This window comes from Saimiri boliviensis, unplaced genomic scaffold (genome assembly GCF_048565385.1).
Source record: "Saimiri boliviensis isolate mSaiBol1 unplaced genomic scaffold, mSaiBol1.pri Scaffold_29, whole genome shotgun sequence".
Classification (NCBI taxonomy): Eukaryota; Metazoa; Chordata; class Mammalia; order Primates; family Cebidae; genus Saimiri; species Saimiri boliviensis.
In genome coordinates, this window is record NW_027412512.1 from 240 (window position 1) to 24,029 (window position 23,790).

At 57.3% G+C, this 23,790-nt stretch overlaps 1 protein-coding gene and 1 pseudogene across 1 annotated transcript; both read left to right on the plus strand.

The window, feature by feature from the left end:
- Positions 1–267: 267 nt before the first annotated feature.
- Positions 268–6,996, plus strand: LOC141583414 (phospholipid-transporting ATPase IK-like; annotated as a pseudogene).
- A 2,198-nt stretch (positions 6,997–9,194) lies between these two features.
- On the plus strand, positions 9,195–22,773 carry LOC141583413 (phospholipid-transporting ATPase IK-like). Its single transcript, XM_074392577.1, is given in 17 exon segments — positions 9,195–9,373; positions 9,842–10,030; positions 10,114–10,226; positions 11,577–11,741; positions 11,853–11,964; positions 13,494–13,569; positions 14,114–14,213; positions 14,368–14,752; positions 15,155–15,378; positions 16,797–16,880; positions 18,520–18,759; positions 18,920–19,058; positions 19,296–19,423; positions 21,764–22,088; positions 22,091–22,237; positions 22,240–22,269; positions 22,272–22,773. Coding segments are annotated over 17 exon segments (2,925 nt in total). The 5' UTR covers positions 9,195–9,354; the 3' UTR covers positions 22,721–22,773.
- The last annotated feature ends 1,017 nt before the right edge of the window (positions 22,774–23,790 follow it).

Genomic DNA, 23,790 nt, shown 5'->3' on the forward strand with positions numbered 1-23,790 from the left:
TCCCCCAGGAACGGGCCTGCATTGATCAGGCACCTGCCCGGGATGGGGACAGAGGCTGAGACCCAGATGCCAAACGCTTGCAGAGCTGCGGGCGATGGGAGGACAGGGAACATCTGAAGAGGACGTGGGGACAAGGGCCCTGGAGGTCCCTGGGTGGGAGCGCAGCCCCCGAGGGGAGCAGGGTGGGAGGTCGGGGAAGGCATCCTAGGAGTCGGGGCAACAGCCTCTGCTCAGTGGGAGAGAGTCCACCGCGCCCTGTCCCCGCAGCTTCACGTGGAAGAAGTGGAAGGACCTGTGCGTGGGGGATGTGGTCTGTCTCCACAAGGACAGCATCGTCCCGGTGAGCTGGGTGTCCCTGGGGTCCCCGAACCCCCCACAGAGTGCCCCTCTCAGGGTGGGGAGGGCTCCTTGCCCCCCACGTGTCTTGTATCCCTTCCTGCAATGCCGCCCCCCACCCCTCTTACCCCCACCGCACCCCACCTCGCCTTCCCCACCCCCAGGCCGATATGCTCTTGCTGGCCAGCACGGAGCCCAGCAGCCTCTGCTATGTGGAGACAGTGGACATTGACGGGTGAGGAGCTGTGGCATCGCTGGGGACCCCAGGGGGGTGGGGACATTGACAGGTGAGGAGCTGTGGCATTTCTGGGGACCCGTGGGGGATGGGGACATTGACGGATGAGGAGCTGTGGCATCGCTGGGGACCGGGGGAAGCGTAGGGCCTGGAGGTGCCCCCTTCCCCTGTCACCAAGGAGGCGGCAAGCCAAGCTGACTCAGTGATTGGTCAGTCACCCTCAGTCACTCAGTATGTGGGCATAGGTGCTGCCAGGCGCCGAGGGTGCGTTTCCAGCCAGCAGGGGTAGAGGGAGGAGTCCAGGGGAAGAAGCCCACCCTCCCCAGGCTTTCACTGCTGCAGACCCCATTGTGTGCCCAAGGGCAGGACGCCCTAGGCCCTGGCCTCAGTCCTCGGCAAATGTGCTGTGTGGCCTTGGGCAAGGCCTTCTCCCTCTCTGGGCCTCAGCCATCTGGCCGGCAGCTGGCAAACAGTAGGTGCTCAGCGGAAATGTTTGAGTGACTCCAGAAGGGGCCTGGGGGCTTCTCGAAGCCTCCATCACCTCCTTTTTCCCCTCCCTCCCTTCCTCCCACCAGGGAGACCAACTTGAAGTTCAGACAGGCCCTGACGGTCACTCACCAGGAACTGACCACCGTGAGGAATATGGCGTCCTTTCAAGGTGAGAGGCATTGAGCGGAGTCCTGTCCCTCAAATCTGGAAAAGTTGGGGTATTTCATTGTCGTTATTGTTGTTGTTGCTTTAAAAAAATGTGCTGGCCAGACATGGTGGCTCATGCCTGGAATCTCAGCACTTTGGAAGGCTGAGGCAGGAGAATCACTTGAGCCCAGGAATTCAAGGCCAGCCTGGGCAACATAGCAAGACCCCAGCTCTATAAACAGTGAAACAATTAGCTGGGCATGGTAGCACGCTCCTGTGGTGCCAGCTACTTGGGAGGTCGAGGTGGGAGGCTCGCTGGAGCCCAGGGAGGCTAAGGCTGTAGTGAGCTGTGATCACACCACTGCACTCAGCCTGGACAGCAGAGTGAGACCCCTGTGTCAAAACCAACAAGAAAGTGCTACATTCTATTAAGTGTAAAATTTACCCATAACATAGTCACGTTTGGTTGTTGATTTTTTTTTTTTTTTTTTTTTTTTTTGAGATGGAATTTTGCTCTTGTTGCCCAGGCTGGAGTGCAGTAGTGCGACCTCAACTCACTGCAGCCTCCGCCTCTGGGGTTCAATCGATTCTCCTGCCTTAGCTTCCCAAGTAGCTGGGACTACAGACACCTGCCACCATGTCCGCCTAATTTTTTGTATTTTTAGTAGAGATGGGGTTTCACCATGTTGGCCAGGCTGGTCTTGAACTCCTGACCTCAGGTGATCCACCTGCCTCAGCCTCCCAAAGTTCTGGGATTGCAGGCGTGAGCCACCATGTCTGGCCCCAGGTTTCAGTTGTTTCATTGAAAACGCCCTGTGTGCTGCGTGGGCTGGCAATTCCCGGGGTGGGAAAGGCCTCTAGGAACAGAGTGCTGCCCCCACTTCACGGCCTGGCTGTTTCTTCATTTCCACCTGGAGGTGTTTCACGAGTGGTGTGGAAACAGTTACTCTGCTGCATCCCAGCCTGGAGTACAATTTTGTTTTGTCTGCCTGTCTTATTGTGAAGGCAACTCGCTCTAACTGATTCTCACGCAGAGCCTTTTCCTTGAACCATAGACTCCTGACACCTGTTTTTCCCATCTGCCTGTGGTATCTGGGGAAAGGCTTAGTCCTGGTGGAGGGTGCCCGCCATCTCTCCTAATTTCCCTGAGAAATTTCCCACAGCTTGACCAAAGGCTCCCTCTTTTTTTTTTTTTTTTTGAGACAGAGTCTCACTCTGTCGCCCAGGCTGGAGTACAGTGGTGCAATCTCGGCTCACTGCAACCTCTGCCTCCCAAGTTCAAGTGATTCTCCTGCCTCGGCCTCCCCAGCAGACTAGCTGGGTTCACAGGCACCCGCCACCTGGCTAATTTTGTATTTTTAGTAGACATGCAGTTTCACCATGTTGGTCAGCCTTGGTCTCGAATGCCTGACCTCAGGTGATCCACCTGCCTTGGCCTCTGAAAGTGCTGGGATTACAGGCATGAGCCACCGCACCCAGCTGGCTCCTTTATTTAATGCCACTGGGGCACAGAATCATAGACAGGCAGTGACTCTTCCTTTCCCACTTTTCCTGGGTGAGCAAGGAGGCTTTCTGTGGGCCTGGCCTCGGACACCTGCCCAGCATTGTCACTGGGCATGAACCCATTTTTCAGAGGAAGAGGCATGGGGTGTGGGCTTGCCCTGTGGCTTCTCTGCCCTCTGCCCTCCCAACATAGATGCCTCCAGTTCCTACATCAGGACAGAGTCAGGTTGCCCATCCCTAAGGCGTGACCGGGAGGCAGATGAGGACCCATCAGGAACCCTGTGGCCCCTCTCCCTTCCGGGGTCCCAGCCTCATGCCCTATTATCATTTTAACCTTCACTGAACGCTGCCCTGGGCCAGTCTGTGTAGTCTGAACCTGTTTTCTTCAACAGAAGTGAGGTCATTGTAGGGTGCTGGTGAACGGGGCGGGGATAGGGGATAGGCTTTGGCACCCAGGAGGAGGCTCCTCCGGCAGGTGTTCCTTCTCCTCTTCCCTTTTGACACATTTATTGAGCACCTACTGTGTGCAGGTGCTGGACTGTGCCCTGCGGTCAGAGCATGGCTGAGATGAGGCTGGCACCTGTTCTGATGGAGCTCACAGACATTCACAATGGGGGGGGGGCAGTGCAGGGAGCCTGGAGAGGGGGGCCTGAGCCCATTGACTCACTGACCACCTGGCTGGCCACAGGCACAGTGACATGTGAGGCGCCCAACAGCCGGCTGCACCACTTCGTGGGGTGCCTGGAATGGAATGACAATAAATATTCCCTGGACATTGGCAACCTCCTCCTCCGAGGCTGCAAGATTCGCAACACAGACACCTGCTATGGACTGGTCATTTACGCTGGTATGGCCGCTCCAGGGTCCTCGAGCAGGAGCTGTCCCGACGGGGCGTGGTGGATGGATGTGGGGATGGGTGGACAGATGGCTGGGTAGATGGGTGCATGGATTCTTGAGATGAGTGCATGGAGGGATAGACAGATAGATGGATAAATGAGTGGGCAGATGGATGGATGGATGGGTGCCAGGATTGGTGGGCGAATGGATGGATGGTATGTGGGTGGGTGGGTGTATGGATGAATGGGTAGCTGGGTGGGTGGATGGTGAGTGAAATGGGTGGATGAATGGGTGGGTGGATGAGTGGGTGGGTGGATGGGGGGTGGATGGGTGGGTGGCTGGGTGAATGAACGAATGAATGGATGGATGAGTGAATGGGTGGATGGATGAAGAAGTAGATGGGTAGCTGGATGGGTGGGTGGATAGGTGGGTGGATGGGTGGGTGGATGGATGAAGAGGTAGATGGGTGGATGGGTGGGTGGATGGGTGGGTGGATGGGTGGGTGGGTGGATGGGTGGATGGATGGGTGGGTGGATGGTGGGGTCGGTGGATGGGTGGATGGGTGGTGGGGTGGATAGATGGGTGGTGGGGGGATGGGTAGATGGGTGGATGGGTGGTGGGGTAGGTAGATGGGTAGATGGGTGGATGGGTGGTGGGTAGATGGGTAGATGGGTGGATGGGTGGTGGGTAGATGGGTAGATGGGTGGATGGGTGGTGGAGATGGGTAGATGGGTGGTGGGGTGGGTAGATGGGTGGATGGGTGGTGGGGTGGGTAGACGGGTAGATGGGTGGTGGGGTGGGTAGACGTGTGGATGGGTGGTGGGGTGGGTAGATGGGTAGATGGGTAGATGGGTGGTGGGGTGGGTAGATGGGTGGATGGGTGGTGGGGATGGGTAGAGGGTGGTGGGGTGGGTAGATGGGCAGATGGGTGGATGAGTGGTGGGGTGGGTAGATGGGCAGATGGGTGGATGGGTGGTGGGGTGGGTAGATGGGCAGATGGGTGGATGGGTGGTGGGGTGGGTAGATGGGCAGATGGGTGGTGGGGTGGTAGAGATGGGTGGATGGGTGGTGGGGTGAGTAGATGGGTAGACGGGTGGATGGGTGGTGGGGTGGGTAGATGGGTGGTGGGGTGGGTAGATGGGTGGATGGGTGGGTGGGTGGTGGGGTGGGTAGATGGGTGGTGGGGTGGGTAGATGTGCGGATGGGTGGTGGGGTGGGTAGATGGGTAGATGGGTGGTGGGGTGGGTAGATGGGTGGATGGGTGGTGGGGTGGGTAGATGGGTGGTGGGGTGGGTAGATGGGTGGTGGGGTGGGTAGATGGGTGGAGGGGTGAGTGGGTGAGTGATGGGTGGGTGGATGAGTGGATGGGTGGTTGGATACATATTTGTAAACCCTGCAGGTTTTGACACAAAAATCATGAAGAACTGTGGCAAGATCCATTTGAAGAGAACCAAGCTAGATCTCATGATGAACAAGCTGGTGGTCGTGGTGAGCTGCCGACAAGTGCCCCTGCCCCAGGAACACAGAGGAGGGGCTGGGGCAGGGATGTCACCTTCCAGGCCCCAGTTTCCTTCTTCTGCAAAACGTGTGGACTGATCCTGTGGGCAAGTCTTTCATTAAATAATTTTTTGGCTGGGCGTGGTGGCTCATGCCTGTAATCCCAGCACTTTGGGAGGCCAAGGTGGGCCAATCACCTGAGGTCAGGAGTTCAAGACCAGCCTGGCCAACATGGTGAAACCCCATCTCTACTAAAAGTACAAAAATTAGTCAGGTGTGGTGGCAGGCACCTGTAATCCCAGCTACTCGGGAGGCTGAGACAGGAGAATTGCTTGAACCCAGGAGGCTGAGGTTGCAGTGAGCCGGGATTGTCCCACTACATTTCAGCCTGGGTGACAAGAGTGAGATGCGTCTCAAAATAATAATAATAATAATAATTTTTTACAAAAGTTTTATCATATAAATGTTTTTTTTTAGCCTGGGCGAGATGGCTCATGCCCATAATTCCAGCACACTGGGAGGCTGAGGTGGGCGGATCACCTGAGGTTAGGAGTTCAAGACCAGCCTAGCCAACATGGTGAAACCCCATCTTTACTAAAAATATCAAAATTAGCCAGATGTGGTGGCTCATGCCTGTAATACCAGCTACTTGGGAGGCTGAGGCAAGAGAATTGCTTGAATCCAGGAGGGGGAGGCTGCAGGGAACTGAGATTTCGACACTGCATTCCAGTCTGGGCGACAGAGCAAGACTGTCTCAAAAAGCAAATACAAATAAAAAATAAATAAATGCTTTTCAATCCACTTTATTGCCCAGGATGGAGGGCAGTGCCATCATCGTAGCTCACTGCGGCCTCCTGGGCTTAAGGGATCCTCTGGCCTCAGCCTCCTGAGCAGCTGAGACTACAGGTGTGCGCCATCATGCCTGACAAACTTATTTGTGAATTTTTTTGTAGCGATGAGGGCTCACTTTGTTGCCCAGGCTGGTCTTGAACTCCTGATCTCAAGTGATCTGCCTGCCTCAGCCTCCCGGAAGTGCTGAGATTACAGGCATGAGCCACTGCGCCCAGCCCCAGCCTTATCTTTGCATTCACCCTGTCCTAATAGCAGAGTGGAGGCCCCCACCCTCCCCTGCCCCATGTCACTCCTCCCTGCCCCGTCTCGCCCCCCCCACCCCGTCTCACCCCTTACCCGCCTCATCTCACTCCCCCTGTCTCGCCCCTCCCCCGCCCCGTCTCGCCCCCCACCCCGCCCCGTCTCGCCCCCTACCCTGCCCCTTCTCGCCCGCCTGCCAGATCTTCATCTCCGTGGTGCTCGTCTCCCTGGTATTGGCCTTCAGCTCCGGTTTCCTGGCCAGAGAATTCAGAGACAAGCACTACTACGTCTCGGCCCTGCACCGGAGCAGCGTGGCCGCAGACGCCTTCCTCATGTTCTGGGGCTTCCTCATCCTGCTCAGTGTCACCATCCCGATGGCCATGTTCATCATGTGAGTCCCCGCCGGCCGGCCGCGCCCTGGGTTCAGATGTGGAACGGGGAGCAGTTGGGGCTGACCGAGACCCTGTGCGCCCCCGCAGATCCGAGTTCATCTACCTGGGAAACAGCGTCTTCATCAACTGGGACCTGAAGATGTACTACGAGGCGCAGGACGTACCGGCCAAGGCCCGGAGCACCAGCCTCAACGACCACCTGGGCCAGGTGGAGTACATCTTCTCAGACAAGACGGGGACGCTCACCCAGAACGTCCTGACCTTCAACAAGTGCTGCATCAATGGCCACGTCTACGGTATGGGCGGTGCCTGAGCTCGGGGCTGGGTCCTCACTCTCCCAAGGGGATCGGGGACCCCAGGACCAGAGCCACGGCTGGCCCCATGCCCAGCACTCCCACCCATCTCCACCAGGGAACCATAGCTGCATGGCCTGGTTGCTTTTGGAGGGGCCAGCAAACTTTTTCTTAGAGGGAGTCTCACCCTGTCACCGAGGCTAGAGTACAGTGGTGTGATCTCAGCTCACTGCAACCTCTGCCTCTTGGGATCAACCGAGTCTCCGGCCTCAGCCTCCCAAATAGCTGGGATTACAGTCCTGCCCCACCCGCCTGGCTAATTTTTGTATTCGTTTTTCTGAGTAGAGATGGGTTTTCACCATGTTACCCAGGGTGGTCTCGAACTCCTGACCTCAGGTGATCCGCCTGCCTCAGCCTTCAAAATGTTAAAAATGTTGGGATAACTGGTGTGAGCCTCCGCCCCCGGCCAAACTTTTAAAAACCATTTTTTTTTTTTTTGAGGTGAGGTCTTGCTCTGTCGCCCAGGCTGGAGTGTGGTGGCGTGGTAATAGCTTATGCAGCCTTGAATTCCTGGGCTCAAGCCATCCTCCCGCTTCAGCCTCCCAAGTAGCTGGGACTACAGGAGCGCCCCACCACACCTGGCTTATTTTTGTATTTTGTGTAAAGAGGAGGGGTCTCCCTGTGTTGCTCAGGCTGGTCTTGACCTCCTGGGCGTAAGCGATCCACCTGCCTCTGCCTCCCAAAGCCCTGGGGTTACAGAGGTCTGCCACCACACCTGGCCACCAGTCTCCTTTTGAATTTCACAAGCCTTTATTTGTGGATGCTGATGAAATTCGAATTTCTTAGTATTTCCCAGGTCACAAAATAGTATTCTTGTCATTTTTTTCCCCTAACCATTTAAAAATGTAAAAACAATTCTTAGCTTGCAGGCCATATAAAAATTGATGATGAGGTGGCGTATAGTTTGCCAGTTCTGGGTCTAATTTATAACCAGGGCACGTGGTTTAAACCAGGATCTCAGAACACCTGACGGGGTCATAATTTAATGCAGTGACCAGTCCCTAAGAAACGGTTCAGGTTCAGCCATAGAAAAAAGGGCCCGAGGCTGAGGTGGGTAGATCACTTGAGGTCAGGAGCTCAAGACCAGCCTGGCCAACATGGTGAAACCCTGTTTCTACTTAAAATACAAAAATCAGCCGGGCGTGGTGGTGTGCACCTGTAGTCCCAGCTACTTGGGAGGCTGAAGCAGGATAATTGCTTGAACCTGGGAGGTGGAGGTTGCAGTGAGCTGAGATCACACTGCTGCACTCCAGCCTGGGTGACAGTGAGACCCTGTCTCAGAAAAAACAAAAAAGCGGGTGCCCATCAGGTGGCTCACGCCTGTAATCCCAGTACTTTGGGAGGCTGAGATGGGTGGATCACCTGTGGTCAGGAGTTCGAGACCAACCTGGCCAACATGGTGAAACCCTGTTTCTACCAAAAATACAAAAAGTAGCCAGGCATGGTAGCACACGGCTATAACCCCAGCTACTCACAAGGCTGAGGAAGGAGAATTGCCTGAACCCAGGAGGCAGAGGTTGCGGTAAGCTGAGATTGCGTCATTATACTCCAGCCTGAGTGACAGCGATACTCTGTCTTTAAAAAAAAAAAAAAGTCTGGGCATGGTGGCTCACGCCTGTAATCCCAGCATTTTGGGAAGCTGAGGCGGGCGGATCACCTGAGATCAGGAGTTGGAGAGTAACCTGACCAATATGGAGAAACCCCGTCTCTACTAAAAATACAAAAATGAGCCAGGTGTGGTGGCGGACGCCTGTAATCCCAGCGAGTCAGGAGGCTGAGGCAGTAGAATCACTTGAACCCAGGAGGTGGAGGTTGCGGTGAGCTGAGATCACGCCACTGCACTCCAGCCTAAGGGACAAGAAAGAGATTCCACCCCCCCTAAAAAAAGAAAAAAGAAAAATAAAAAAGAACTCACCCCAGAAGGAGCACAAAAAACATGTTTTTTGGCCAGGGCTGCACCCAACTCTGGCTGTCCTTCTGAGGTCCCTGGGAGACAGGACGGGGTGCTCCCGTGTTCCCCACTTTGTGCAGATGGTGGAAACGGAGGTCAGCTTTCACCCCAAGATTGCTTGAGGTGTGGATTCCGGAGCCGCAGGCCTGGCTTGTGTGGCTGCATCCAGCAGCCCCTGGAAGCCTGAGACTGGGGGGCAAGGGCTGTGGGACCCCCACGTTGGGGGTCTGGCGGAGCTGGGGCCTGAAGCTGGGTCTTTCCCCAGGGCCGGATTCAGAGACCAGGAGACCTAAGGTGAGCCTGTCCACCCCGCAGCGAGCGACAGTGAGGGGCGTGGGGCAGGGGAGAGGAGCGCCCACAGCCAGCCGTCCCCCACCGCCCCAGGAGAACCCCTACCTCTGGAATGAGTTTGCGGACGGGAAGCTGCTCTTCCACAACGCAGCCCTGCTGCGGCTGGTGCGGAGCAACCGGGACGAGGCGGTGCGGGAGTTCTGGCGCCTGCTGGCCATCTGCCACACAGTGATGGTTCGGGAGAGCTGCGGTGAGCGCCCGCGGGCCCCGGACCCCTGCCCGCCTCTCCAGCTCCCCATCCCTGTGGGGGCGCAGGCCCCGGGCACCGCCGTGTCCCCAGCCCCACCGCTCACCCAGTCCATTCTCCAGGGCTCCATTCATCTGGCTTAGGGGGCGCTCAGGCCGGTGACCCACGCGCCGCCTGGAGCCTGGAGGGCGTCCGGGCCTGGAGCCCAGGTGACCTTGCCCAGTATGGGGCAGGAGGGCGGCCGCGCCATCATCGGGACTAAAGGGTGTCCAGGCCTGCAGGTGCAGCCCCAGGAGTCTGCTGCTGAGCAGGGAGGCCTCTGACGCGCTCCCTCCGGGTGTAGGGCTTAGAGGTTGCACGGGCCGGGAGGCCGCCATCGGCACAGCCGCAGCCCTTTCGGGCTCCTCCCTGCGCTGGGAGATGGCGGTGGGACTCCACCACGGGACCCCAAAACAGCCCCCCTCCCCACAGGCCAGCTGTTGTACCAGGCGGCCTCCCCCGACGAGGAGGCGCTGGTCACCGCGGCGCGGAACTTCGGCTACGTCTTCCTGTCCCGCACCCAGGACAGCATCACTGTCATGGAGCTGGGGGAGGAGCGGGTCTACCAGGTCCTGGCCATCATGGACTTCAACAGCGTGCGCAAACGGATGTCGGTGCTGGGTGAGCCCCGCCGCGAGGCCCGGGCCCCTGCTGGGGGTGGGCAGCAGGGGCGCCTCTGGGCAGCAGCGCCTGTTCCGCCGCAGTCCGAAAGCCAGAGGGCACCATCGGCCTCTACACCAAGGGCGCCGACACGGTCATCTTCGAACGCCTGCGCAGGCGAGGGGCCACGGAGCTCGCCACGGAGGAGGCCTTGGCTGTGAGTCCCTGCAGGGAGCAAGACTGCTGTGGGAGTGTGTGTGGGAGTGTGTGTGTGTGTGTGTGTGCGTGTGTGTGTGGGACTGTGTGTGTGGGGCTGTGTGTGTGTGGGACTGTGTGGGACTGTGTGTGTGTGACTGTGTGTGTGTGTGTGTGACTGTGTGGGTGGGAGTGTGTGTGAGGGGAGTGTGTGTGGGGGTGTGTGTGGGACTGTGTGTGTGGGGCTGTGTGTGTGTGGGACTGTGTGGGACTGTGTGGGTGGGAGTGTTTGTGTGTGGGACCGTGGATGGGAGTGGGTGTGTGGGAGTGTGTGTGTGTGACTGTGTGGGTGTGTGTGTGACTGTGTGTGTGTGTGTGTGTATGGCAGTGTTTGTGCGTGTGCGTGTGGTGTAGGGACAGGAGGCAAGGGAGGAGACTGCAGAGAACTGCATGGTTGCAGGTACTTGGGCTGGCTATGTACAGTTGTGTAGGTTGTGCACGGCTCAAAACCCGCTCCCCAACACAACACACACACACACAGGCGGGAGGCAGCTGAACTCCAAAGTGTACCGCCCCAAGAAAGGATGTCTTGTTTTTTTTGTTTTTGAGACAGTCTTGCTCTGTCACCTGGGCTGGAGTGCAGTGGCATGGTCTTGGTTTGCTGCAACCTCCACCTCTTCGGTTCGTATGATTCTCCTGCCTCAGCCTCCCAAGTAGCTGGGACTACAGGCACATACAAGTACGCCCAGCTAGTTTCTTCTATTTCTAGTAGAGACGGGGTTTCACTACGTTGGCCAGGCTGTTCTCAAACTCCTGATCTCAAGTGATCCACCCATCTCAGCCTTCCGAAGTGCTGGGATTACAGGCGTGAGCCACCGTGCCTGGCCGCCTTCCCCACTTTCTTTTTTTCTTTTCTTTTTTTTCTTTTCGAGACAGAGTCTCACTCTGTCATCCAGGCTGGAGTGCAGTGTCGGGATCTCTGCTCACTGCAACCTCCACCTCCTGAGTTCAAGCAGTTCTCCTGCCTGAGCCTTTCAATAGCTGGGATGACAGGCGCGTGCCACCATACCCGGCTGATTTTTTGTATTTTTAGTAGAGACAGGGTTTAACTGTGTTATCCAGGATGGTGTCCATCTCTTGACCTAGTGATCCTCCTGCCTCGGCTTCCCAAGGTGCTGGGATTACAGGCGTGAGCCACCGCGCCCGGCCTTACACAAGTTTTCTGAGCCCCTTCTGGCTGCCGTGGTTAGGGGAGGCGGCAGACTCTTTGTGGTGGGCTCCAGGCTCCAGAGCCCAGCAGGGGCCTGGGGAGGGCTGAGCCTCGGATGTCGGGTTCAGAATGGTGACAGCTTCCACCTGCCTGGCCCCCTAGGCCTTTGCCCAGGAGACCCTGCGGACGCTGTGCCTGGCCTACAGGGAGGTGGCTGAGGACATTTACGAGGAGTGGCAGCCACGCCACCAGGAGGCCAGCCTCCTGCTGCAGAACCGGGCACAGGCCCTGCAGCAGGTGTACAGTGAAATGGAGCAGAACCTCAAGGTGAGTGGGTGGGTGTCGGGGGCACCCAAGGGGGCCCTGGGATACTCCTGCCCCTGCCAGGAAGCTGGGCGGCTGCTCAGTGTCTTCCCCATCCTGCCTGCCCCCGGCCAGCTGCTGGGAGCCACAGCCATCGAGGACAGACTCCAGGATGGCGTCCCTGACACCATCAAGTGTCTCAAGAAGAGCAACATCAAAATATGGGTACTCACTGGGGACAAGCAGGGTGAGTCCTGGTGGCTCCGGGTGGCTGAACCCCACAGCGTGGATCTTCAACCTTCCCCCAAGTCCCAGGCGGGGCGCAGTGGCTCACGCTTGTCATCCCAGCACTGTGGGAGGCCAAGGCAGGGGGATCACCTGAGGTCAGGAGTTCGAAACCAGCCTGGCCAACATGGTGAAACACCATCTCTACTAAAAATACAAAAATGGGCCAGGTGTGGTGGTGGGCGCTTGTCATCTCAGCTACTTGGGAGGCTGAGGCAGAGAATTGCTTGAACCAGGAGGCAGAGGTTTTAGTGAGCCCAGATTGTGCCACTGCACTCCAGCCTGGGTGAGAAAGTGAGACTCCATCTCAAAAAAAAAAAAAAAATGCTGCAAGTCTCAGAGGGTGCAGTGGCACGTGCCTGTGGTCTCAGCTACTCCAGAGGCTAAGGTGGGAGGTTGGCTTGTGCCCAGGAGGTGGAGACTCAGTGGGCTGTGATTGTGCCACGGCCCTTCAGCCTGGGTGAAATAATGAGCCCTTGTCTCAAAAAAACCACAAAAAACAAAGACAAAAAAAGTGATTCTCAGGGTGGCCTCTCTTGGCCAGCAGCCAGCCCAGGCAAAAACATTTAGTTTTTTCCCTTCTGATTTAAAAAGATACTAAGGCCGGGCGCGGTGGCTCATACCTATAATCCCAGCACTTCGGGAGCTAAGGCAGGTGGACCACCTGAGGTCATAGTCTGAGACCAGCCTGGTCCACATAGAGAAACCCTGTCTCTACTTAAAAAAAAAAAAAAAAGGCCGGGCGCTCAAGCCTGTAATCCCAGCACTTTGGGAGGCCGAGGCGGGTGGATCACGAGGTCAAGAGATCGAGACCATCCTGGTCAACATGGTGAAACCCCGTCTCTACTAAAAATACAAAAAATTAGCTGGGCATGGTGGCGCGTGCCTGTAATCCCAGCTACTCAGGAGGCTGAGGCAGGAGAATTGCCTGAACCCGGGAGGCGGAGGTTGCGGTGAGCCGACATCGCACCATTGCACTCCAGCCTGGGTAACAAGAGCAAAACTCCGTCTCAAAAAAAAAAAAAAAAAAAAAAAAATAGCGAGGCATGGTGGCACATGCCTGTGAGCCCAGCTACTCAGGAGGCTGAGGCAGGAGAATTGCTTGAACCTGGGAGGTGGAGATTGCACCATTGTACTCCAGCCTGGGCAACGAGAGTGAAACTCCATCTCAAAAAAAAAAAAAAAAAAAAAAGAAATTAAGACATCGTGTGGGTTCCTGAAGGCACAGTGGGTACTAGGCCATGTGCCTGATGATCCTGGCCTCAGACACATCCCTGTGCAGTCTAGGACCAGCCAGAACTGCAGCCAGAATCTCAGGGCTGGCTCTCATTGGCCAGCCTTGGTTACAAACCCTTCTCTGAACCAATCACGACGGCCAGGGGATGGGGTATGCGGCTGCCATTGGTCAGGGTTGGGTTCACCGGGCAGAGTGGGCGAGGCCCCCGCAGCAGTGCAGGGCCCGTGGGCGTACTGAGTGGGTCCGGTTTGCAGAGACCGCTGTCAACATCGGCTTCGCCTGCGAGCTGCTGTCGGAGAACATGGTCATTCTGGAGGAGAAGGAGATTACGTAAGAAATGGGGGTTGGGGGTGAGCAAGGGGGGTGGGGAGGTGAGGACAAGGGGCACCCAGGTGCATGCCTCAAAGGATGGGGAGCCCGAGGCAAAGTGGGAAGTGGGGGATTGAGAGGGGAGAGAAGGGTAGAAGGAAGGAGTCAGGGCGTGGGCAGTGGAAGGAGACTGGAGGGGACAGCAAGGGGACAGTAGAGGGAGCGGGCTAGAGGCAGAGGAGAGGGAGGAGCAGAGGAAGGAGAGGGAAGGGGGAGAGATGGGGATGGGGGAGGGGTGGGGGTAGGCAGTTGGAGAGGGAGGGGCAGTGGAGGGGGGAGGGGTGGGAAGGGGAGGGGCAGTAAGGGTGAGGGAAGGGGCAGGGGGTAGTAGAGGGATAAGGGCAGAGACAGGGTGGGAGGAAGGGGGGTGTGGAGGGAGGAGAGGGGAGAGGGAGGGGAAGATGTGGGACAGAGGAGGGAGAAGGGAGGGGCAGTGGAGCTCGGGGGAAGTGGGGGAAAGCCTGCCCTCCCCTGGCCTGTGGCCCCCCCGTGCCTGCACCTGCAGCCGCATCCTGGAGTCCTACTGGGACAGCAGCACCAACTTTCTCAGCAAGAAGTCCCTGTCCGGGGTCAACCTGGCCTTGGTCATCAACGGAGACTTCCTGGTGAGTGTCACCAGGGTGGATGGGGGTCCTGGTGCCAGGGAGGGGCCTGGAGGAGCTGCATGCTCAGGGTGGGGACTGCTGGCGAGGCCGGGCGGGGCCGGTCTGGCCTGGAGGCCATGGCCCTGGCATAGCCTCCTCCCCGCTGGCTGGCCAGGACAAGCTACTGGTGTCCCTGCGGAAGGAGCCTCGCGCCCTGGTGCAGAACGTGAACGCAGACGAGGAGTGGCAGGAGCCTGCCCAGTCCAGGAGGGACTTCCTCCACGCCCGGCGCCTGTCCCTGATGTTCCGGAGCTTCGGGATCCCGGTGGCCCCGCCACCGCCGCCGCCGTCGTCGCCGTCCCAGGACTCCCGAGTCCGCTGCAGCTCCGAGGTGCTACAGGAGCGCACCTTTGTGGACCTGGCGTCCCACTGCCAGGCGGTCATCTGCTGCCGAGTGACGCCCAAGCAGAAGGCCCTGATCGTGGCGCTGGTGAAGAAGTACCACCAGGTGGTGACCCTGGCCATCGGGGATGGCGCCAACGACGTCAACATGATCAAGAGTGAGTGGCAGCCGTGGGGCTGGGGTGCCTGGGGCAAGTTGGGGCGGCCAGTGGGGGGATGGTGAGGCTGGGGGGGCTGGGGCAGGTGGGGGGTGGCCAGTGGGGTGATGGTGGGGCTGGGGTACCTGGGACAGGTGGGGGGTGCCTGATGGGGTTAGCGGCAGGCCTAGGGGTCCTGGAGTTGGGGGGCAGCTGATGGGGGATGGCAGGGCTGGGAGGGCCTGGGGTAAGTTGGGGGTGCCTGATGGGGCCATTGGTAGGATTGGGGGGGACACGGGGCAGGTGGGGGGCAGCCGCTAAGGGGGCAGAATGGTGTGGGGACCTGGGTTGGGTGGACAGGGGCTGGTCGGGACTGGTGGGACTGGGAGTCCTGGAGACTGACCAGCTGCCTGTGCCCTGCAGCTGCGGACGTGGGCGTGGGGCTGGCCGGCCAGGAGGGCATGCAGGCGGTTCAGAACAGCGACTTCGTGCTGGGCCAGTTCCGCTTCCTGCAGCGCCTCCTGCTGGTGCACGGCCGCTGGTCCTACATGCGCATCTCCAAGTTCCTGCGCTACTTCTTCTACAAGACCATGGCCAGCATGATGGTGCAGGTCTGGTTCGCCTTCTACAACGGCTTCACCGCGCAGGTGCGCCCGCCCGGGCCGCCCCATGGCCAGGGCTTCTGGGGGGCCACGCCCCTCCCATAGACCCCAGGAGCCCTGCTGGGTGTGCTGAGAACCCCAGGACCCTCAGTGGGCAGGGCTTGCCTGAGGCCACATGGCAAGGCTGTATCAGTAGAGGCCTAGAGACCAGGTAAAGGGAGGTGACGGTCCCTGTCTAGCTCTGTACCCAACACCTTCCAGGACATTTGTTTTGTTTTGCCTTGTTTTGAGACAGAGTCTTGTTCTGTCACCCAGGCTGGAGTGCAGTGGTGCGATCTCAGCTCACTGCAGCCTCTGTCTCCCGGGTTCAAGTGATTCTCCTGCCTCAGCCTCCTGAGTAGCTGGGATTACAGAAGTGCGCCACCATGCCCAGCTGATTTTTCTATTTTTAGTAGAGATGGGGTTTCACCATGTTGGTCAGGCTGGTCTGGAACTCCTGACCTTGTGATCCACCCGCCTCGGCCTCCCACAGTGTTGGGATTCCAGGTGTGAGCCACAGCGCCTGGCTTTTGTTTTACTTTTTTATTTCTAGATTTTTTTTTTTTTTTTTTTTTGAGACGGAGTTTCGCTCTTGTTACCCAGGCTGGAGTGCAATGGCGCGATCTCGGCTCACCGCAACCTCCGCCTCCTGGGTTCAAGCAATTCTCCTGCCTCAGCCTCCTGAGTAGCTGGGATTACAGGCACGCGCCACCATGCCCAGCTAACTTTTTGTATTTTTAGTAGAGACGGGGTTTCACCATGTTGACCAGGATGGTCTCGATCTCTCGACCTTGTGATCCACCCGCCTCGGCCTCCCAAAGTGCTGGGATTACAGATTTCTAGATTTTTAAAATGGAATTGCTTTCTAGTTTTGTTTGTTTTAAGACGGAGTCTCCCTCTGTCCCCCAGGCTGGAGTGCAATGGCACAATGTCAGCTCACTGCAACTTCTGCCTCCTGGGTTCAAGTGATCCTCCTGCCTCAGCCTCCCGAGTAGCTAGGATTACAGGCACGTGCCACCATGCCTGGCTAATTTTTGTATTTTTAGTAGAGATGGGGTTTCATCATGTTGGCCATGCTGGTCTCAAACTTCTGGCCTCAAATGATCTGCCCACCACAGCCTCCCAAAGTGCTGAGATTACAGGTGTGAGCCACCACACCTGGCCTGCATGGCTTTTTTGATGCCATCCAATTAAAACAAAAGCTCAGAGGTGCTGTAATGAGGGAATGTGATGGTGCTTTCCTCCCTCCCTTTATCTTTCCCACCTTTATCAGGCTGCACTTTACCCCACCCCAGTCCCATCTCCAACCTTGAGTGTAACTCAACTTTCTTCCTCACCTGGAGCCCTCCCTGGGTGCCTGCTTGGCAGGCTCCTTGATCGCCTGAAGGCTGACTTGTTCTCTTTGCCCTTTTTCCGTGGCTCAGCCCCTGTATGAAGGATGGTTCCTGGCCTTCTACAACCTCCTCTACAGCACCATCCCAATTCTCTACGTTGGGCTTTTTGAGCAGGTGAGCAGGGTGAGGCCAGGCCTCCCTTCCAGGTCTCTGCTCATCCTCTCCTCCCTGAGGCCTGGTTCTAGGGTGGACCTGGGAGACCTTCAGGCCGTGGGGTGGTGTTTGGAGGGTCCGGTCCAGCACCTCTCCCTGCCCACTGCTGCTGAGCTGCTCCCACTGGAGCTCACGCTCATCGTGGGGTACCCAGCTCCTCCTGTGTGTGGGAGCCCCCACACTGTGCTGGAGGCCCTGTGCCTCTGTCTACCCATCCGTGCAATGCGGGGAGGGGATCAGAACAGACAACTCTGCTAGGTTTATCACCCCCCAGGCCCAAGAGGCCCTGGCTATGTGATCTGGAGACGGGAGGGTGGGTCATAGGGGATGTCCCGGGTGATGGAAGCGTCCCAGCACAGATGCCACCAGCTACACGTGGCCAACGAGGAACGCTTGTGGCCAGCGCGACCCAGGGCTGGATTTCACATCTGACTTCACGTTTGCTAGAGTGTTTCTTTTTGTGTGTGTCAAACAGGATCTCTGTGGCCCAGGCTGGAGTGCAGTGGCACGATCTCAGCTCACTGCAACCTCTGCCTCCCGGTTCAAGCGATTTTTTTGTCTCGGCTTCCCAAGTAGCTGGGATTACAGGCATGAGCCACCATGCTTGGCCAATTTTTTAATTTTTAGTAGAGATAGGGTTTTGCCATGTTGGCCAGGCTGGTCTCAAACTCATGACCTCAGGTGATTCTCCTGCCTCAGCCTCCCCAAGTGCTGGGATTACAGGGGTGAGCCACCGTGCCCGGCCCTGCTAGAGTCTTTTAACTGTGGTGGGCTACAGATCACATAAACTGCTACCGTCTCAGCCAGACTTCTGCATGCACCTCAGCACGACCAGTGCATTTGTGTGGCCACGTGACCCACCCCCAGAGCTCTTTCCATCTCATTTTATTATATTCTGTAGATGCAGTCCCATTCTCTCACCCAAGCTGGAGTGCAATGGTATGATCACAGCTCACGACAGCCTCCACTCCTGGGCTTAGGTGATCCTCCTGCCTCAGCCTCCCAAGTAGATGAGACCACAGGTGGATATCACCTCACCTGGCTGCTTTAAATATTTTTTAGGCCAGGGCGGTGCTCACACCTGCAATCCCAGCACTTTGGGAGGCTGAGGCGGGTGGATCACAAGGTCAGGTGTTTGAGACCAGCCTGGCCAACATTGTGAAACCCCGTCTCTACTAAAAATATAAAAATGAGCCTGGAGTGGTGGTTGGTGCCTGTAATTCCAGCTACTCAGGAGGCTGAGGCAGGAGAATCACGTGAACCCAGGAGGCGGAGGTTGTAGTGAGCTGAAACTGTGCCATTGCACTCCAGTCTGGGTGACAGAGTGAAACTCCATTTCCAAAAAAAAAAAAAAAGACATATTTTTAGAGACTATGTCATCCAGGCTGGCCTCGAACTCCTGGCCTTCAGCAATCCTTGACCTCCCAAATTGCTGAGATTGCAGGTGTGTGCCACCGTGCCTGGCCTTACTTTAATTCAGTTAAACTCCAGGAGCCACACACAGAGAATGGCTACCCGATTGGCCTGCTGGAGGAGGTCCCGACCTCTGTTGGGGGTCCCCACCCCCCACCCAATCCCAGGAGCCTCCCCTTGCCCCCAGGACGTGAGTGCGGAGCAGAGCCTGCGGAAGCCGGAGCTGTACGTGGTGGCGCAGAAGGATGAGCTCTTCAACTACTGGGTCTTCTTCCAAGCTGTCGCCCACGGCATGGCCGTGTCTCTGGTCAACTTCTTCGTGACGCTGTGGATCAGCTGGGACACGGCGGGGCCTGCCAGCTTCAGCGACCACCAGTCTTTTGCGGTCGTGGTGGCCCTGTCCTGCCTGCTGTCCGTCACCATGGAGGTGGGCAAGGTCCCCCCCCCAGGGGCCTCAGACTTGGCCATCGAGGTCTCCTCCCCAGGGACCCTGCTCTGGGGGCTTTGCCAGCGCGCTTTCTGGACCCCGGGGGCTGGAGTCCGGCTGCAGGCTCCCGGGCCGGGCTGACCCCACGCTGCCCGTGCAGATCATTCTCATCATCAAGTACTGGAGTGCCCTGTGCGTGGCCAGCATCCTCCTCAGCCTGGGATTCTACGCCGTCATGACGACCGCCACCCAGTGCCTCTGGCTCTTCAGAATGGCCCCCAAGACCTTCCCATTTCTGTGTGAGCCCCCGCGGGGAAGTGGGGCGGGCGGTTGCCGTGCGGGAGGCCCCCGTGGGAGAGGTCGCTGGTGCCCCTGACAGCTGTCCAGCCAAGTCTCCTAGGGAAGGGGCTCCTTTAGGACCAGGCACAAAGGTGCAAAGACACTCCATGGCCTGGGGGCATCCTTGGAGCTGGGGGCAGCGCAGGCGGCATCCCCCAGCAGGTCCCGAGCAAGCGTCCCTGTGACCCCCTCCCCAGACGCCGACCTCAGGGTGCTGTCCTCCCCGTCCATCCTGCTGGTGGTCCTGCTCAATGTGTCGTTGAACACCCTGCCTGTCCTGGGCCTCCGAGTCATCTTCCAAGCCCTCAGGAAGGCGCGCGCCGAGGTGAGGTGGGCCTGGGGTCCTCACCTGACACCTTCCAGGACCCTGGTGGGGGAGCCACGCAGGGCGGGCGCAGGGGCCATGAGGTGTCCAGGCTCCTCTGGGCCCTCCAAGATGCAGGGCTGGGGCAGAGCCCCCGACACACGCCCAGTGCCCCTGGGGGCCGGTTTCCCGGGAAGGGAGACCTTACTCCCCGGACACATCAGCAGAGAGCACCCAAAGGCCACTCTGGGTCTGATGCTGATGCCAGAATCTTCAGGCTTTTTATTTAATTATTTTTGTATTTTGAGGCAGGGTCTCGCGCTGTTGCCCAGGCTGGAGTGCAGTGGCGCGATCTCAGCTCACTGCAACCTCTGTCTCCCGGGTTCAAGCGATTCCCCTGCCTCAGCCTCCCGGGATTATAGGTGCCTGCCACCACCCCCGGCTAATTTTTTGTATTTTTAGTAGAGATGAGGTTTCATTACATTGGCCAGGCTGGTCTCGAACTCCTGACCACAAGTGATCCACCTACTTTGGCCTCCCAACGTGCTGGGATTACAGGAGCGAGCCCCCATACCTGGACGTAATGTCTTTATTTACTTAATTTTTTTAGAGGTAGGGTTTCCCTCTGTCACCCGGGTAGGAGTGCAGTGTTACACTCAGGGCTCACTGCAGCCGTCACCTCCCAGGCACAAATGGTCCTCTCACCTCAGCCTCCCAAGTGGCTGAGACCACAGGCATGCACCACCACACCCAGCTAGATTTTTAGTTTTTTTTCTAGAGATGGGGTGTCATTATGTTGCCTAGGCTGGTCTCAAACTCCGGGTTCAAGCAGTCCTCCTGCCTTGGCCTCCTCACATGTTGGAACTTCAGGCATGAGCCACACCGTGCTGGCCAACACCATCAGATTCTGCCATGAATGATCGAGGTGTTGGGGTTGCGGTGGCGGAAACAGCCTTGACATGGTTCAGGCAAGAGGAGGGGCTCGGACAGATGGGTGGGCCCACACGCACGCACACAGCCGGGAGAAGCAGCCAGGCTCTGGCCCAGGCCAGCGTGGACACGCCTTGAGGGCATGGTGCCAAGGCCAGGCGTGGTGGCTCACACCTGTAATCCCAGCACTCTTTGAGAGGCTGAGGCAGGAGGGTTGCTGGAGGCCAGGAGTCCAAGACCAGCCAGGGTGACATAGTGAGACCCCGTTTCTACAAAAAATTATAAGTGAGCAACCGAGCGTGGTAGCCTGTAACCACAGCGCTTTGGGAGGCCAAGACAAGAGGATCGCTTGAGTCCAGGAGTTCAAGAACAACCTGGCAATTTGGGAGACCCCATCTCTACAGATAAAAAAAGAACACGTGATTCTCAGTGCGTGAAGCCAGACATAAAAGACAAATATTAGTTGATTCACTTATATGAGGTCCCTAGAGTCGTCAGATTCACAGAGACAGAAAGTATAATGGGGCGTGCCAGAGACTTGGGGCTGGGGACGGGGAGAGAGTGTTTCTTGGGGGCAGAGTTTCCATTTGGGAAGATGAAAAGGTGCTGGGAATGATGGTGGTGGTGGCTGCCCTATGTGTGCATGTGTTTCATGCTGCTGGGCTGTAAGCATAAAAATGGTCAAGAGGGTGGCCAGGCATGGTGTCTCATGCCTATAATCCCTGCACTTTGGGAGGCCAAAGCAGGCGACTCACTTGAGCCTGGGAGAGTGAGGGTTCAGTGAGCTATGATTGTGCCACTGTACTCTTGTCTGGACAACAGAGCAAGACCCCACCTCAAAAAAAGGGGAGGGGTACTTAATCGCCCAAGTAACCAAAACATGCGTGGAAAAGCAGATTGCAGCCGAGATGGGCCCCAAAATTGCCTGGGTGGTGTACGTGCCCTGCCACCTCTGTTCTTCCTGCTCAGCTCCTGCCACCTTTACTGTGCAGGCTGGACACATGGCTGTCCCACGCTCACCTCTCCTGGATTTGCCACCAAAGGGCAGCCAAGGCACCTGGTGGCTGATCCAGAGTCAAGTCTCAGGGAAGGACTCTGATTGGCTGATACAGGGTTAAGTCCCAGGGAAGGACTCTGATTGGGTGGTCCAAAGTTAAGACCCAGGGAAGGACTCTGATTGGCTGATCCAGGATTAGTTTCCAGGGCAAGGCCAATCAGTGGGTCTTGAAGAGCAAAGGACCAGAGTCCTCCTTAGAACTCTACAATGGGCGATGAGGACTGTAGTTGGCTCAACTTGGGTAGAGAAGAACACAGCAGTCAACAGTGGCTAAGGACTATGAATGCTGCCTCTCCTACTGGGGGACAGGTCACCTGAGAGCCATCAGCCAAGCATGGGAGTCTGATTCCCCTGCTCTCCCCTTTGCTCTTCAGGAAGAGAAGGTGGAGGAGGTCCCCAGAGAGGAAGTTTTCACCGTGGAGCCTGTGCCTCGTTTATACCGGGAGTCCCGTGCCCGGCGTTCCAGCTACGCTTTCTCCCACCACGAGGGATATGCGGACCTCATCACTCAGGGCACAATTCTGCGGACCGGACCAGGGGTCAGCGATGATGTAGCCTCTGATTCCCCAGTCCCATGTGATGAAGAGGCGTCCTTGAGCCCAAAGGAGTCACACTGGCATCTCAGGAAGGTATCGTCCATGGGGAAGAAGTGCCAGCAACAGGGGAGGGTGTCCTCCGAGGAAATACAGCCCCCTCCACAATTAGCTCATTGTTTTCCATGGATAGTCTATCCACTTTTCATTCAGAAAACCAGCCTGCCCTTCTCAAAAATTTGCTCGCCAGCACCAACAGGCTCTCTGGATCTTTCCAGGAGCAACTGCTGAGGGCACAGGAGAGGCCACTGTCACCAAGCAGAGGCCACCTTCTCCTGAGACGTTGCTGCTAAGGAGAGGTCACATTATTTTCAGGAGAAATCACAGTTGCTCAGAAGAAGCCAGCTGTCATTTTCTGAGAGCCGGCCACAACCTCTGGCGAGCCAGTCATGGCTTTCAAGCCAGCTGACGTTGGAGAGCCAGGCAGAGCCCTCGGAGGACAGGTCAGCGTTTCTGAGGCCCTTGACACCGTTCAGGAAGAGTTGGCAAAAGGAGCCCCACACCCCCAAGGAGGGGATGGCACCACTCTCAGACGAGACCCAGGAATCTCAGATGGAGACTCTGCCACCGAGTTGGGAAGAATCATCCATGAGCCAGCAGCCTATGTAGGTGGAGCCCTGCTCGGCGTCGTCTGGGGAGCGGCTGCTGGTGCCCGTCGAGGAGCAGCCACCGCTGCCCCCAGAGGAGCAGTCATTGCCCTATACAAGCCCCCCCAGCATTCAGGAGGCCTTCCTCTGAAGACAAGGGTTCTACACACTCTTCTTTTTCTAATAAACCAGGGTCCATCTGACCCCAGCGCCAGTTCAGGCTCCCTTTTTCCCTGCACGTCTTTTGTGGTGGAATCTTCTTCCTGTTTTTTAAAGTCAAAGCGCTGACCTCTAGTGGCCCAGTGGGGTATTTGCAGGGAAAGCTTTTCTTCACCCTGGGGTTGATAACGTTGGTAAAGCTTCATTGTTCTCAGAAGCTGCTTATTTTTATGATTTATTTAGAGACGGAGTTTCCTTCTTGTCGGCCAGGCTGGAGTGCAATGTGGCCATCTTGGCTCACCGCAACCTCCGCCTCCCAGGTTAAAGCGATCCTCCTGCCTCAGCCTCCCAAGTAGCTGGGATTACAGGCATGCGCCACCATGCCTGGCTAATTTTCGTATTTTTAGTAGAGACGGAGTTTTCTCCATGTTGGCCAGGCTGGCCTCGAACTCCTGACCTCAGGTGATCCGCCCGCCTCAGTCTCCCAATGTGTTGGGATTACAGGTGTGAGCCACCACACCCGGCCCAAAAGTTGCTTATTAAAAGCTGTGGCTCCCCTACTGCCTGACAGCTGGGCCCTCCCAAGGAAGTTTATTAACTCCAGTTCTGGTACCGTCTGGCTTCTCACTCCACTGGGAAACCCTGGTTTCTCCCCTTGGAATTCCCCCTTGGCTCACTGGGGCCTCGTTCCCCTTAGACTCCGGAAGGCGATGAGCAGTGTCTCAGGCCTGCATCTCGGGGCGTGGGTGACTCAAAGGCACCGAGCTTTTCTTTCTGATTCTTAACCATTCCCTGTGGGTGATGGAGGTTCAGAGCAGGGAGCAGAGAGAAGCGAGCTGGGTGGAAGCAAAGTCCCTCGTCCCTGCACCCCGTCCTCCCTTCCCGGCTCTGTGGTGGGCGAGTCCCCTCCTCCCCCATCCGTGCCCCACCCAGCAGCCAACACACACACCCAGGTGAGTGACTAGAAAATAATTTATTGAAGAAAAACAGATCAACAAACCCAGCACAGCAATGGTTAACAAGGACGAGATTTTTTTTTAACCCTTAAACCTGTCGTCTGAG